At 39.5% G+C, this 17,079-nt stretch overlaps 1 protein-coding gene across 1 annotated transcript in view; it reads right to left on the bottom strand.

Annotated features, from left to right (window-relative positions):
* kcnk12 (potassium channel, subfamily K, member 12) overlaps nt 1-8,948 on the bottom strand; it is a 49,140-nt gene extending 40,192 nt beyond the window's left edge. The window contains exons 1-2 of the mRNA XM_008429921.2: nt 8,831-8,948; nt 6,662-7,859 (exon numbers count right to left, since the gene is read on the bottom strand). Coding sequence (XP_008428143.1) covers nt 6,662-7,001 — 340 coding nt within the window. The 5' untranslated portion in view covers nt 7,002-7,859; nt 8,831-8,948. The remainder of the gene's footprint in view (nt 1-6,661; nt 7,860-8,830) is intronic.
* Between the last annotated feature and the right edge of the window lie 8,131 nt (nt 8,949-17,079).

Raw genomic sequence — 17,079 nt, forward strand, 5'->3', positions numbered from 1 at the left:
CTTGTTGTTGATCCTTGTCATTAAATTCATCATTTTCCATCACAACCTGGGCCTAAGCGTCATCTCACTCACCGTAAACCACCGCCTCATGACAGAGCTGCCATAATGGAAACATGGCAAAGCCATTTGCCTATATTGCTTATAAGCAATTGGGTCAGGACTTTTCATTTACAACTGACACTTTCATTGACATGAATACTTGCTTTTATTGATTAAACTATCCACTCTGAGCAAGTGGCTTATGTTTACAGGGTAACTAAGGCTGCGTTCACACTGCAGCCTGAAGTGAAAATCCGATTTTTTTTGTCAAATCGGATTTTTTTTGTTTGTTTTACCGTGGTCGTTCACACTTCCAAATATGCGACCTGTATGTGTTCTCCAGTGTGAATTGTTAACAACGTGAAAGCGTCCCTCATGCGCAGTAGAGGGCGCAATAACGTCATACATAAATCTTTTGCCAACCGTCATAAAGAAGAAGTAGTGCTCGGCGTTTTGCGGAAGTAAATATGGATGCTAACGGTGGAGCATAGCTTACACATATGAAGTTGTTGCATATTAACAACTTAATCCTCGTTATAGTCTGTCACGGTTGTTTTTCTTCCCACTTGCGAGTATCAGGACACAGAATAGTGACATTTGTCGCGTATCAGTGATGTTCAGGTCGGATGAACGCGACCTGGTCGTCACATTTGAATCAGATACGAATCGGATATCCAAGAGGCCTGGGTCGCATTCGATAAAAATTAAACCTGTGTTGTTCAGACTGTCCTGAAAAGATCACATACACTACAGATCGCATTGCGTCCAAAAAATTGGAATTGGGTTACTTCAGGCTGCAGTGTGAACGCAGCCTTAGTTTTACAGTTTACATGAATTATTTTGAGCACTAAATGTTTTGCACATTTTAACAGAGATGTGATTAATGCACCAAAGTGACTGACAGCTGAATATAAATTAGGGATGGAGGAACAAAATATGTGCTACTGTTCTGGGGTTAAGAGGGGATGGTGGCTTGTTAGAGGAAATGACTTAAGATTATGAAACAGCTTGTGTTATATTTGAAAAAGATAGTGAAAGTCCTACCTGGTTCTTAATTCAAAAATACCCCATGTTGCACTGATGGGTTCACCAGCCTAAAAGAATAATATAGTAGTTGCTGGAGGAAAACTCCCGTTATGCACTGAAAGGCCACAGAGCAGCACATGTTCTCATTTCCGATTATCTAAAGTCAGCAAACATTGCAGTTGTTTCGACCCCATTTGAGCGAGAAAGCATTTTGTGGACAATCTTTCCTGTATTCCTGCAACAACGCATCCCTGAAAGCACCTAATAGTCAGTGATCCTGAGCACAAACCTCTGGCAAACAACCGCATCATGTGGCCACAGCTTTGCTTTTATCTTTCAAAGTGATACCATGGAGGCACATCAAGGGGAGCAAAGAGTCACTGCTGATTTGAAGCCTCTCCCACAGCTGAGTCAGAGACAGGAAGTGTTTAGGAGGAGCATCCAGAGCTCACAGGGGGGGAAAGCCGCTCTTATAAAAAGTGATGTGGGGAGGTCCTCGAATCCCTTTCATATCAGCAGCTCACCAGCATGCCAAATGACAGGCATACGCAGACCGGCGGACGACGTTGGTGGAGGAGATCAAAGCTGGATGAAATCCCAAGAGGAAATCTAACAGAAAAACTACTGGAGAAACACGGAATATTAACATCTCACTTTAACTCCCTCCTTTACCCGAGCAGCTGAGTCAGTTTTAGATAATCTACCTGTCAGGGAAGACAGTGATGCTGCATGACAACTAAAGTACAAAGGAGGACAACCTGCCACAGACATGTAAGCAAACACAGCTGCTGTGGCTGAGTGCGCGGTCGCCCTGAGAGCTGCGTATGAGTGCATTTGTGTAACCAAGAGCGGAAGGTGGGAGGGCCAATAAAGCTCTCCTGACAGGTCTACAGTAAATAAAGTTGTGACAGTTCTGCCTATGTGAATCCAATTTTCCCTGAGGAATCACAGCGAAACATGACCATCAGTTTCCTCTCACGTCCTGTCTCGCCGCAGCTTTCAATTAAAAGTAGTAGCCAGGGGTATGCCGTCATGTTGCACGTATACGAATATATGTTTGTGTTTAGGGCGAGGTCTGAGATAAAGCTGCTGTCAGCTTTGATTATAACCTGCACTGTTTTCATCCATTTATATTCACTCTCTGTCCAAAGGGCTTCGCCAAAGTATGCATTCAACTTTTTCACATTTTGTCTTGTCACAACCAACGTATGTTAGTGGGATTTTATGAGAAAACGCAACACAAAGTAGGTAAAGTGATAGGGAAATGATAATAAATCAATAAAAATCTGTCGTCTGAACTTCATCCGTATTCATCTTTCACCAAAATAAAATCAGCTGCAACTTATTGCCTCACAAGTCAAATCTCATATGAGCACATTAGATTAAACTCCTAAGATTCATAGATTTGTTTCAGAGCAGTAATGAACAAACCTTTTGAATACAAAGGAAATAGGGCTGCAGATAAAAATTGTTTTAGTAATCGATTATTCTGGCGATTAATCAATTGATCAGATAAAAAAATGGCACATTCTACAGATTTTTCAATCAACCACTTAAGCCTTTTTAATGCAATACTATACACACATTAAAAGATGAAAATAAAAAAGAAATTAAATTTCGTTTATAAATTAAACATTTTATTGCCTAATCTGCAGCATTCCTATTGAACTGGCTGAAGCTAAAACTATGAGGAGTTTTGGGTAGAACATATTTACATATAAAGGTTTTTCTTTTTTTTTTTTTACCTTAAATGCAAAATATGTTCACATATTTTGTACAGTTTTAGCTTAATCTCTGCTCTCAATATGTTTTTTCAGCATGTGGCCCATTTTTTTTTACTTTGCATACTTAAGTTAACAATTAATCAATTACTAAATTAGCTGACAATTATTTCAATACTCAGTTCATCACGATTAATCCGATTAATTGTTTTAGTCCTTAAAGGAACACAGCAGACAGGTGAAAGATACAACTGTAGAAAAGTTTAAAGTTAGATTAGATGATTTAAGAATATTCTATGTTTTAAACACCACATAGTTGATGAACTGCACCACTAAGTATCTAAAAGGTACCAAGGAAGGGACGATCATCCACCGATACTACGAAAGACGAGCATTAATCAGAGAAACAGCTGAGAGTGACCATGCTGACTGGAGGAGCTGCAGAAATCCACAACTCAGGTACGAGTCTGTCGACAAAATGAAGTTGTACACATCTAGTGAAACAAAGGAGTGGATCAGCTTTTCTTCAGCAGGAACTGGGAAACTGGTCATGGTTTATCGTAAATGTGTGTCAATCCTTGAAGAAAACCTGTCAGGAACAACAAAGCTCTATGTGACCGAGGCACAGATCCATCTTCTATCAGTACAGCATTAAATATACAACCAGAGCCATGGAATCTGGCTTGTATTAATGTCAAAATTCTGACCTAATTCTAATCGAGAATTTGTGGAAAGATTCTAAAATTGCTTTTCACAGAGAGAAGTGAAATTGGCAAATGTTTCCGTTTCGATAAACTTACAGCTGTAATTCTAGTAAAAGGTGCTAAATATTATCTGAAGCTTCATTCATCTTCCTGTGGCGCAGCACAAAAATGCATTAAAGATCTGCTGTTGTTGTTGTATCAACCATCCAGATCTCTCAGGTCTTCTGGTTCTGGTCTGCTCTTCACCTGCAGAACCAGAACCAAACACAGAGAAGCAGCAATCAGCTTCTATGCTCCTCAAATCTGGAGCTTTTCTGGAATGAAACACTGAGTTCCTTTAAATCAAGACTTGCATTTGATTAGTAGTAAGTGAAAAGTTGATTTTGATGCTATTTGGCAAAATGTAATGTTTATTGCTTGATTTATTAATGATGGCTGCATGATGTTTTTATGATGCAACGCAGTTTGAACTGTCTGGTTGCTGAAATGTGCTATAAAAATAAACTTTACTTGACAATGAATTCTTGTTCTCCTGTCCCTACTGAAGAAAAAAATGTGTTTAGGATTGTAAATTTCTGAAACATCCACCAATCTGCGTTTACATCTGAAGGCAGCTGGTTGCAGAAGATTTCATTTAGGGGTATCCAGGTAAAAGAGGGCTGAACTAAAAGTTACTCTTCCATTCATGTCACAGCTACGAGCTTCGTTGCGTTGGTGAACCCCATGAGATGTTACTAAATACTTTAAAGGTTACAAAACATCACAAATGTGAAACAAAGGAACTAAATACTTTCTGAAAGGACTGTAGTTGGGTGGAAAGTGGATGTCGGAGCCATCAGGCATGCAGAGCGTCACACCGTTGGCCCTTGGGTTGCCCTGGGAGGTACACTTGCTCTTTTCTGACCTATTGCATGAGTAAATGTTAAACGGGGGGAGGAGAGTAGACGGGGCTTCTCATTGACATTCCTGTTAGTTTGATGAGAAATGTGACAAAAAAAAAGAGAGGCTGCACCCATGGGTGCTGTCCTATAGCCAGCGATGAGCGAGCGAATCCAAATGGCAAACAAGTCAGATGTTGCCCCCATTTCCAAAAGTCCATCAGAGCCAAAAATTTAACACACGACCAAAATAAAAGCTAACTAAAAAAAAAAAACGGAAGAGTTTAATCTGGTATTCTGCGAACGAGCCAGCGGAAAGAAAGCGATCCACAGGGAGACTGCTCCAGTCCCTCAGATATCCAGACTGAAAGTAATGATATGATTATTTAACCATTTAGAAAGACATGTGGCTCCAAAACCCATCTGGCCTGAAATGACTTCATTTCTACTGTCGTCTCAGTGTGAGGTGGTTCCTCATTTTCAGCTTTAGGACACCTTCTAACTTGTGTTTTTGAGAAGAAGCCACCACCGTGGATATAAACTGTTTACACATGCCTTTTGTAGTTTAAAAAAATGAAATCAAGATAATTGTTCAGAACTTTCTCCACCACTGGCATGCCCCTTAACCTGTGCAGCTCTCTTTAAATGTAATCTTAAATCTGTTAGGGGGAAATACAAAATAAGGAAATGAAAGCAAGTAGAGTGCTGGATCATTACAAAGATAATATATATATATGCTTTTTTGTTTTGTTTTTAAAGAGTTATCTTGATTGATGCTTGCTAACATATTGAACTGACTATAGGTAGACTATATAGGATTTCTTTCCTCCAGCTACTCCTTTTCATTCAAAACTTTTGTTTAAATCAACATGTGACTCGTTCATTTTAAACTTCAAGTGTATTAAATAAAAAAACAAAAAAAAACAAAATAGGTCTGAACATGTACTTTGTGTTGGCTCCATCAGATCACTACAGTCTACCAACAACACGTCTTGATCTGATAATATTTGTCCGCTGTTCTTTACAAAAAGCTTTCAACTCTTTCTGATGGTAACGTTTTCTGTTCAGAACTTTTTTCAAACCATTTTGTAGTTTAAATCTCACTCTCGTCTGCCGTCTCTCCACTTAAGTCTCCTTCAGATGATGTAATTCATGCTTTTGGGTCGACTTTGACTATAATTTGGAACCTAGCTAAGGTCCCAATGCATGATGCTGCCACCACCATGCTTCACTGTGTTCTTCTGGGCACAAGGAGTTTCACTTCTGACCTTAAAATAATTTTTGGGCTTATTGTGAGACTTTAAGTGGCTTTTTGCTCATTTACACTAAACTTGGGTGTCCTTTTCAGAGAAAAAGTTCATATATTGCCACGTTTGTCCTCCATATACTCACATCTTAAACACCATCAATACTTGCTGGAAATTCCTGCAGACACTTAATGTAGCTGCATGCTCTTAGCTAGCCACTTTCTATCACTGGTTTTTGGGGGAACATTCAGTTCCATCCATCCATCCATTTTCTTGCACCCTTGTCCCTTAATGGGGTCTGGAGGGTTGCTGGAGCCTATCTCCAGCTAACGTTTCGGGCGAGAGGCGGGGTTCACCCTGGACAGGTCGCCAGTCTGTCGCAGGGCAACACAGAGACACACAGGACAAACAACCATGCACACACACACACTCACACCTAGGGGCAACTTTGGAGAGGCCAATTAATCTGACAGTCATGTTTTTGGACTGTGGGAGGAAACCGGAGTACCCGGAGAAAACCCACACATGCACAGGGAGAACATGCAAACTCCATGCAGAATCACCGAGGCCGGGAATCGAACCCAGAACCTTCTTGCTGCAAGGCAGCAGCTCTACCAACTACGCCACTGTGCAGCCCCACATTCAGTTCCCAGAAATGTTAAGTTGCAACATTTTCTTTCTCTGCAATATGGATGTCTTTATAGTTTTCTGTGTTGTTTTGCAAAGAAAATCTCCTTCTAGCACAGCTGAACTTTATTTGGGATTAATCAGAAGGACTTTAATAGGAGTTAGATCTTATTTTAGATGAATTTTCTCTCAAACAAGGAGTTTCAGATGATTCATACAAGCTATCAGTCACATGAAAGATTGAAAAAGTTCAGAACTGAATTACCTTTTTCTCGTTTTTTTTTAAATCTGCACCGTAAAACCTGGCATTTTATCAAGTGTGTGTTGACTTTTTTTTTTTTTCCTCTCTCCACTATGTGCCTGCAACAAAATGGATTCAAAGGTCAAGGCATTGAGTGAACGCCGCAAACATCACCCACCTATAGTCGACACCACAGTTCCAACAAAATAAAAAGCTCCTGTAAAATCCCATCTTGGTCTCAGAGCATCAGCCCGGATCCCGGCGGCTATGGCGGCCTCGTACTCCCGCAGGAAAGAGTTGAGCTCCTGCAGGCTGATGTTGAAGGTCTCACTAAAGTTGAGGAGCGTCCCGTTCCAGCGGCGGTGAGCCCGCAGCTCCGAGGGCCTCTCTATGGCCGAGAAGACCGCAGCGCCGCACAGCAGGTACACCAGGATGAGCACGGCGAGCAGGACGAAGCGGCCGTTGTCCTCGTTCAGGTGCAGGGAGCGGCAGCCCTGCAGTCGCAGGCTGGGCATCATCCAAATTTCAGCACCACACGCGCGTCGGACAGCGACAAGCTCCACATCGAGTGCGGCGTTCACGGGTCGGCGGGAACGCTCTGGAAGTCACAGTCCTGCCCGTCCACTGCCGCTCGGATGCAACATTTCCCCCACTTTACTTTGCGCACCACATTGTAGTTGTTTCAGAGAGTGGTGATCTGCACTCCACATGCGGACGTAAGCGTGATGATCCACAAAGAGTTGAGGAGAAAAGCTCCAGGCGGGCGCAGAGTTTCATAATACACACATTCTCTTCCCACGGTTGTGTGGCAATGCAGTTGGTGGTAAGTGGACTGCAGACTGAATCCAACAAGGACCCGCGCGTCTTTGTGCACCAACAGGCAGCAGTATCCTTCGAGTCCCCTGCACCAAAACCCCCACCAGTCTCAACAAAAGACAAAAAAAGGGAGGCGTAACTTACAGATTATCCCGCTGTCGATCTGGAATAAAGTCCTGTATCCTCAGGTTTTGGTGTTCTGGGAAGAGCGGAGCCGCAGTCGCTGTGTGCGTGTTGTAGTGGCACGCTGAATCCCACCACAGCGCATATGGTGAGATCACTCTTCACTATAAATCGGGTCTTGTGCAGTTGGCAGAAAAAAAAGGAGGATTCCCGCGCTTCTCTAGTTGTCTTCAGACGGCACGGTGTGCTTTTCCCCTCCCGGACAGACTTTGTTAGCTCATGCCAGGCGCGACCTCGATGTGCTTTTATCAAACTCATGTTTGCATTGCGGGTGCACATGCGGACATTTAAGAAAAATGCTTGAGGTAGCCAATAAAAGTCTTAACGAGGAGATAAAGACGCAGCGAAATTAAATAATCAACGGGAAGGAAGTAGATCTGTAACACCAGTGAAGTGAAACTGATTAATCATCAGGACAGTCACGTTAAAAATTAAAACATTCTAAATAAATAGATTGTTGTCTTGGTTTGCAAAAACTAACTTGCACAGAGCTTTGCAAAAGTATTCCACCTGAAAAGTGTGGTGTGCATTTGTAGTCAATATTTTGTAGAAGAACCACTTTCCTCTGCTATCATAGGTGAAAGAAAGTCTTAAGTGAAATTGGATGTAGAGAGTCTGAACATTAAGATGTAGAGAGTCTGAACATTAAGACTTGCCACAGATTGTCAATTAGATTCAAGTCTGGGCTTCAACTAGATCTGAACTTCCACCTCAGTTCTTAGATGTTTTTAATATAATCTCCTTGCCTGCTCTGTCAGTTCAAGTGCATGTCTTGGTTTGCAGATGTGCAATACCATATTGCTTCATAACTTTAATCTGGCCTAAACTTCTTGACCTCCGACCTGTTTGGTGCTCCTTGGTTTTCATGATGCTCTTTGCTCTCTAACGCTCTCTAGCAAACCTCTGAGATCTTTAGAAAGTAGCTGTATTTTTTTTATTATTATTGAGATTAAAACAGACACAACTCTGTTAACTAATGAGGTTAAGCTTGTTTATATTTATGGATAAGACTGGAATACAAATACATGCAGCATGTTAGATTTTTAATTATTTTTTTATAAAAGAGACAACATGTTAGATACCAGGTTTGTGGCTATAATGTGACAAAATATGAAAACAATTAAGAGGCGTGGTTTATTTTTGCAAGGTTCTGCACATGTGGCAAGAGTAAATAAAAACAGAATTTCTGTTCTCAAGATAAAAGCTGCTGCATTTTGTTTCTTTCCACCTTGGAAAAGGGTTTACAGCATCCCTCAGGACACAAATGTGATCCACATTACTTGTGTCTTCAAACATTGGACACAGTGACATTAAGAAATTGGTTAAGGACAGATGGGTATGATCTCACCCTGATGCTGTCATCATTCAATTCATTTAAGAAGAGAAATGATGCACTAAGTCTGTTCTTGAAGGAAGCAGCCTGGTATGATGGGTGTTGTATGAAGCACTTCTTTGTTTCCAACTGTGTCTGACTGTAAAAGGAAAAAAAAAATAAAGAAATCAAGACTTTTCTCCACACAACAGATTCCCACAAATACTTTTTTCCTATTATAGTGGTGCACTGATTATCTCTAAATGACACATGCCTTTCTTTTTATGTGCATTGTGGTGAATAATCAATTAAGAATCAATTACCTTCCAGATGCTTGAAAAGGGTAAAGAAAATGCAAAATGGAGTAGAAACTCTCCCAAGTTGTCCACATTTTTCTAAATAAATTTCTAAAAAGTCAAGGCCACATGGAAGAAAGGCTTTGAGCAGAAACGTAGCAGAAAATGCAGAATCAACAGGGCTGTGACAGGAGAGCTTTCCTTCTCCAGAGGGGAAGATGGCAGCAGGGTTGCACAGGGTGGCGTTATTGATTATGCTTTCTAATCTAGTTAATTGCCTTACAAATATAAAGGCTGACTGCAGAACAAGGGCACGCTCAGCACAATTATCTCAGTCACCCGGCCTGTCCTTGTCAAGTCTGATCTTCACCTGAACGTGCAGGAACCATTTAACAAAAGAAGATTTCAATAAGAAATTGAGTCTGTGGCCTTGATAACAGGTTTATATATATTTTTTGATGTCCTAATCAATTACTTGGATCTCTACGCCACAGGCTTTATTTAAGGACAAAACATCAGCACTGGAGGTGAAAACGCATGAGGAGGAGTGAAAAAAATACATTTTGTTCTTTCTTTCCACTTCCTTTATTTTCCTCGCCGCTCGTCTTTTTTCAGGGTCATGGGTGGTGGTAGGGTGGCAGGGGGTGTGGGGGGTGATGAAGACTTTCCCAGCATGCACTGGCAGGAAGGTGGGAAAGTCATTAGGCTCTCAGAGTTGCCGTGCAGACGCTTATTCATACCTGCAGGCCATTTAGAGTCCCCAGTCCACCAGAGTGTGGGTGAGAACAAGCCTGCCTGACACAAACCAATCTGGGTTCTTTGTGTTTTCAGGGAAATAAACCACAGAGGCGCATTTACTTAATAACAATCTGTTCTTTTTAACTGATGCTATTTTTGAGCAAGCACACAAAGCAGCCAACACATGTTTTACAGGTAATTATACTAGAACACTCGCTTCAAACCTCCAAGTGATTTAGTCTCTAAAGACCTAAAGAATAATTTATTTCACCTAACAAACTCATGGGGTTTTCTGAATATCAGAATCACTTTTTCCCCTCAACTTGTAAGTTTTCTGAATTTTTGAATTAGCTACAGGATCAGTCTCAGCCTCAAGCATATTGGACCCTTATATTTAGTAAAACAAGATGCTGTCATGGTGAAGGAAACGTTAAGAAAACGCACCAAAAACAAAACCCTGGATTTACTGCTTCGGACAGTAGGGCACCTCGACCCCAAAACTGCCCTTTACAGGAATTACCGAGGACGGGTGAGGAAGAGGGAAAGGAGACAATCCTTCAGAGTGCAGCAATAAGAGCTCCTGCAGAGAATAAAGATGAGGAGGCGAGAGGACAAGCGTCCATTAAATAATTGGGTGAAGTTAAACACGCAGGGACAAGTGAGGGATTCCCCCTCAGCATTCTGAGCAAAATTTACCCTCACTGATTGAGACCATATGGTGGAATCAATCATTTTGTCACAGCTGAAGGCATCCCAAACAATTAGTTTATTTTTTTTAACCTTTTGTGGACATCAGAACATGTGGAGCAAACTCTCCACTGAAAGCAATGCATCAATTTTACGCGTAACATCCTGGTAATTTGACGTATCTGGGTGTTTATTTTTCCTTTTGCTCTTGTGTTTGTTACTTACTAAGGAGTATTCTGGGCTGACAAATTCTCTCTCTGTCTACATGCTTGTCCTGCAGGTCATTTTACCCTTTTGGTGATTTTTGCATGGATTTGCAAAAGGTGATCTGCAACAAATGAAAAGCAACTCCCAACTCATCCCACGATGAATGGCTTACCAGCAAGAATCAAATTACTTTTCCGCCTCGACAACAACGGTTCCTCCAGGAAATCCTGAGAGGCAAATTATTTTGGAGGGGTTGATTTAGGGCGTCTCATTCAGTCCACCGAACTTTCCTTTTATTTCGCTGAAGAAACGTATCCTGTCGGCCACTCTCAGCGTTTCAGTGGTGGGTCGACGTGAGTCCTGTTCAGCAACGGGTTATTTTCTAATCTTCACACTGCCTGCTGTGCATTTTTGTCCCGTAAAGGGTTAATCTGTTTTGGCTGTGATATGAAGAAGAATTGTGTGTTTAAAAAGATGCAAAAGCTGGGGTTTGCTATCTGTATGTTTAGAATCTACTGGAGACTAAGAATTTATCTTAACTTGAACATTTAAAAAGGTAAAGACACTTTAGCTTTTTTAATTATAATTGTGAGTTTTACAAAAATCCGACAGCCTCCCTGCTGCCCTGTAATGTTTAGCTCCTCTCCCCTCTTCCAACTTTAATGTCCACTTTACTCTGATTTATCTGCTTGTTGGGCACAAGTGGCAGACTGAAGCACAGCTGCTCATTTTTATTAAAATTGTGAATAGCTGCTAAAATGATCTAATGAGAAACAAACTCCAGGCGGCTTGTTGTCTTTTGGAGAAACAAACAGATCCTTTCATTTTGGATTGTGTCTCTCTGTAGCAATTTTTTTTATTTCCTCAAGCATCTAAAGAGTTTTTTTTTTAAAGTCACAGAGTGCATATCTGTCTGTTTGCATGGAACATGTTCATTAAGAGGACTCTCCACAGCAGTCCAAGCTTTTCATACATCATCTGAAGCCAAGGCTTTGAAGAGGATCTTGTAGCATATTTCTCTTGATTAATCACTCTGGACAGTCGCCCGCTCCAAAACCTGGAGGCGAGCCTCCTGACTAGCAGCTCCAGGCTGTGGTGGTTCATATGATTTCTCCTACTTTTCAAACCTGTTTACTTTCCCTGCAGTTCTCAGATCTGAAGGGCAGCCAGAGGCAAAAGGTTAAAAACAAACATTCATGTGAAATTTCTTTATGTTTGCTCTCACCTCTCTGGGCTGCTTTTTACTTCTAATAAATGAAGTATTAATTGTTGTCTCTTTAGCGACAGTTCACATCCTTGGCTGCTGATCATGAAACTCTTTTATGCGGTGACTGCCCTTTTACTAAAACCATTCATTTTCTAATAAGAATCCATATTACTGATATGTTTACAAATTACTTTTAGTTTGAGGTGCAACTTGTTTTATAGTGTCTGAGCCAAATGAAGAATGTTTCACCACCACTGATTGGATATATATATATGTTTAACTTCTCTACCCTTCTTCAGCTGTGTAGCATTAGCTTGAAGGACAAACAGAAATGCTTTGATAATCAAACTCTTCAGCAGATTAACATGTCAGAGTAAAGTGAATTAGGAAACAAAATAACTTTATTTGGGAGGGTACAAGAAACTGAAAGAGGCAACCTACCTCCAAGACAACGACTCTAAATATATGGCCAAGTCAAAGTTCAGAAATAAATATAACAGAATATACAGCAAGGAAAAATAAAGTGGTTCAAAGACAGTCTTACAAAGAAGAATGGAGAAAAATGTTGTTGTCTGGCTTTGTAAGGAGATGAAAGGATGTTCACACAAAGTATTTGGGGTTATTTATGTATGTTGAAAGTACAAGAACAAAAATATTTCTCTTCACAGTCATGCAGTCACCTGTGTTGAAAGAAAAATAATTAAAATAGAAGTTTGAGGATTTAATGTGACAAAATGTGAAAAATGTTAAAGAAATCTTAGAAATCCTCTTTGAAAGATTCTTTGTTCCCTCAACACATTTCTTTCACTTTCATTATTTTCATATTATACAGCTGGCATGTCATAAGCTGAGTTTTATGACAAACATCATGGCTCTAGGTAAAAACAAAAATCTCAGACTGGTTACTTTTCAGCTTTTACAAGCTTTTTTTTATTATCCACAAACACCTCATATCATCCAAACAACACTGCAGACTGATCTGCAGTAATTTGATCTTAGCATAATATAGATGCTTACTAATGATGCATAGTCAGAGTCCCTTAAAACCTGATGGTCTGAAACACGGAGGCCCAACAGGAGTGAAGGGAATCTGTCTCTGCCCACAGCTCATTTATCATGATCACGGCCGCCTATAGGTTTCCTCTCACTCCATAAGGTCTCTGTGTTTCAACACTTTCCCAAACCTTTTAAATTGAGGCCTTGTGTGGGTGATCCCATTACTGCTCTTTACAGTACACACAAATAAAGTCGCACACTTGCATTTCTAAGCACACAAACGCCATTTCCAAAAAGAAAGAAAACGATTTTTGATCCAATTAAACATTCCTTCCTTTGCTTGTTGTTGGAAAATAAAATAATTGCAAACCGAAATTTGCTAAGTGAACAGAGACCAAAGGGGGAAAAAGTCAGTATATTAAAGCAGATTCAGTAAAGTGTGAAAGTTTCTCAGTCAACAGACTGTGACAATCCAGCGCAGCCTCACAATGCTGTATAGAAATGGTGACAAAACATGTTTCTTCATCTCCCAGGGCAAAGTTTGTCAGAATACATCATGCTGACATTCATTCTCTCACATCAATGAGGTAAATAATATATTACACAGAAAAATAGGCTCTACGCCGATGAGGAGAAATGCAGGTTTTGTCTAAATATAGTTACAATATTTTGTTTGGATGTAATTTTATGACTTATTCTGATGTTTTTACATTAGCATTAGTGCCTCTTTTGTGATTATTTTTGTATCTTGGTTGTTACTTGGATTAATCTTATTTTTGTAATGTCTCCTCAATGTTGCTCTCGTAACCTTTGATCTCCAGTTTTCAAGGAAAACATTACATTTAAGATTACAATTATATATGAACCCAAAATATTTTTAATATAGAAACATGGGTAAACACATTATAATTTGGACTGAACTTTTGTTTTCAACTGCATGGAATTTTCTTTTTCCTTTGAAATGAAATAAATATAATAAAATCACGATAGTTGAAGCACATAGCATAATTTTACAGCACAATCGATTGAGGTAACTATATTAGGTAACTATGTCATACTAATGCTGTGTATCTCAAAAATAACTTAGAAATAGTCTAATTACAAATTAGATTTTGTAATTTGGCACCTTGAAATTGGGCTTCTGTCTCTTTAAGAGGTTCCACACTACTTTCAGCACATCATCATAACAACGTTTCTCAATTTTGTCGTTTCCAGTCGTTCTTAGGAGCGTTGGACTGAGAAGTAGATTATATATTACGCTCAACAAACTCGTAGCTCCACCAGGTGTTTTTTAATTGCTGCTGCTGCTAGTCTTAAGGGGCTAAGAGGGAACAGTGAGGGTGCTCTGTGAGGCGGAGACCCAGCTGGAGACTGCAGCTTTGAGATTCATTAGGGAATAACATTATTGCATGATGTAAAGCTTTATAAAGTTTATTTTACATAGCACTCCCCCTTAAAGTAGAAAAATACTTATTGAGCTCCAATCACTAGTTTGAGCCTTCAATAAACATTTAAACCATGTTTTCACATCTCAGGTTGGACTTTAACATGATGCAAACCGTGTTTGCTCCACGGCAGATGTTTAAGATTTTTGTTCTGCTGACAAACACCGCGTTTATCCAAATCGGCCATAATGAGATTACAGTTTCTTTCTTCTTCTAATGGCTCGACTGTTTCAGTTCTGCCTCCATGAGCTCCAGCAGTGAGGAATCAGAGGGACCAGCAGGGCTGCTCTCATCCTCCGCCACAAAGCAGCATTTTACTACCAGCAGCATGGTGATCAGAGCTCAGATCGACAGCTCTTCCTGCCTCATCACCAGACCAAACCTTTTCTCTTCCCTCGTGGACGCAGTGAGGAGGCTGGAGACATTTTCAATGACAGGAGTGATGACTAATCACATTATTAGCAACAGATGAGCTGCTATCTGTGGCAGCTGATGCCTTATTGTATAAAAACATGAAAGTGGATCTAATTGGACACATATGCATAAGCTAATTGGAACTTGCTTGAATAAATAAGATAAGTGACTAACTTTGGCTCAGTTATTATGCCTGTCTGGGATACAGACACAGCAGCATCCTAATACATCTGCATAATAAAGGTGAAAAAGATCCCAGGCTGTTTTCTGGTTTCATAATGACAAGGTCGAACTTGAGTCAATACATAATAGCTCAGTCAGGAAGAAAATCTATACAATGATAAAAAGAACAATCTTACAAAAATTGATCGTATATTTTTTTTAGCTTATTTAATTAATAATTTTTTTAATTTTAAATTTTTAAAATTAATTTTTTTTTGCTTGTGTGCGTTTGTTTGTTTCGTCAATTCAGTTCGCTCTTGTAAACAATATCTTGGATTTCAATGAGACAACCAGTAAAAATAAGTAGAAATGTTTAAAACATTTGAATGTTTTAGTTTTCCTTCTCAGTCGAGGGAAAGCAACATTTGAGAGTGCTTAGAGTCGCCTGTTGCCCGTAAAGTCCTGAGAGGAATTTAATTCACACAGGCCTCTATGAATACTTAAAACATTTAAAACCTGAAATTTATGCTATAAAAGTCACTATTTAAAGCAAAATCAATCTTTTTCTCTGCTTTACTTTGAGCTGAGAGAACAGGTTATGCAAACTGCAACTGTTTGCAAATAGATCAGCGAGTTATTGCTCATTTTCGGTGGCTGCAAGTGAACGCAACATTAAACTTGGAATCTCCCTACTGACTCTCGTGCATCCATATGGACAAGACCGCAAAAGAAATGAGCAAGTCAGAGAAATAATTCCCCTATTATTCATTATGGTCTCTTTATAAAACACACAAGGACATCCCTGGATAATGTGGCTTCTCCTTTAATAGCTTAACTCTGCAGCTCAGTAAATGTATATTTTACATTTTATTGGCACAAAGGATAATGGGGTGAAACTGGTGAAATGATTCATACATTGCAAGGCTTCCTCACATCTGTGATTTGATTTATGAGCAGGTTCATAAAAAGCATCCACTTTTACTGTGCCTGACAACCATACAGTGCTTTGTTGCTCATTACGTTAACATATTATTTAGATTAAATGGTTTTCAAGGGTTTCAAAACGTTTTTGGTTTGTACAAATTTATTTGGAGCCTGTGAATTTCACTTCTAAAACATTAGTTAGGAATCAGACTTTGAAGTTAATCTCTATGTTGAGAGCTACAGATCATAACTACACTCAGTCTTAAAAGCCCAGACATAGAAAATAAACATTCAATGCACCAAAAAGATAAAAATATAAAACTACTCAGATAAAAATAAAAGATAAAAATATAAAACTACATCAGCTGAAATTCATCATTTCAGCTGATGAATTCATCAGAATTTCATCAGCTGAAATTCTGATGAAACTCTTTTTATTTATTAATTAATGCAGTTTATCTAAGTCATGAATAATATGTAGTGATTACAGCCTTAAATGAGATTACAGACAGATTGTGCTGTGAATTATGATGGCTTGTGTTTTTATAACTTTTTTTTTTTACCAAATAAATTGAACACCTGTAAGAGGGATATGGATAATTTTCCAAGTTAAAGGGTTAAGGGGACGGAAACATGTGAAAACTCAACTGTGACCCAGTGTTTTAGATAAAAGCAGCTAACTGGGTCAGACCTGACAGGATGGGTCAGATAAGACGCTCCGGCCGTCTTATCAGTTCTTACTGTCATACTGGCGTGAACACAGATAGCACGGTTCCCTCGCTGCATGTTGTTAGTAACATTATCAGTTAATGCAGTTTATTCAAGTCTGGATGATCATAATTAATAATGAAGTGCTGTATCTATTCGGGACATGGATTGGTTATGTCATGTTACGGTTGCATGCATTGCATCACTTATGCATTTATTTAGGACAAAATATTGTGTCTGCTTTGACTTGATTCTTCAAATAAATCATCTGAACAGGAATCAGCTGATCTTTATCTTCCATATTTAAATTAATGCACAAAATTGACAAAGACTTAACACTTTATATTATTTTACTTTTACAAACTGACTTTTAAAATCTTTCAAAGTCATCTATTGACTCCCCATCCTCAAGTGGCATCACTGGGGAATTTAAGCAGCTAACCTCATTCCCAGCACACCTCACAAAATTCAAACACATGGAGTTTAAACTCTGCTTTTTAT

Source organism: Poecilia reticulata, linkage group LG15 (genome assembly GCF_000633615.1).
Source record: "Poecilia reticulata strain Guanapo linkage group LG15, Guppy_female_1.0+MT, whole genome shotgun sequence".
Classification (NCBI taxonomy): domain Eukaryota; kingdom Metazoa; phylum Chordata; class Actinopteri; order Cyprinodontiformes; family Poeciliidae; genus Poecilia; species Poecilia reticulata.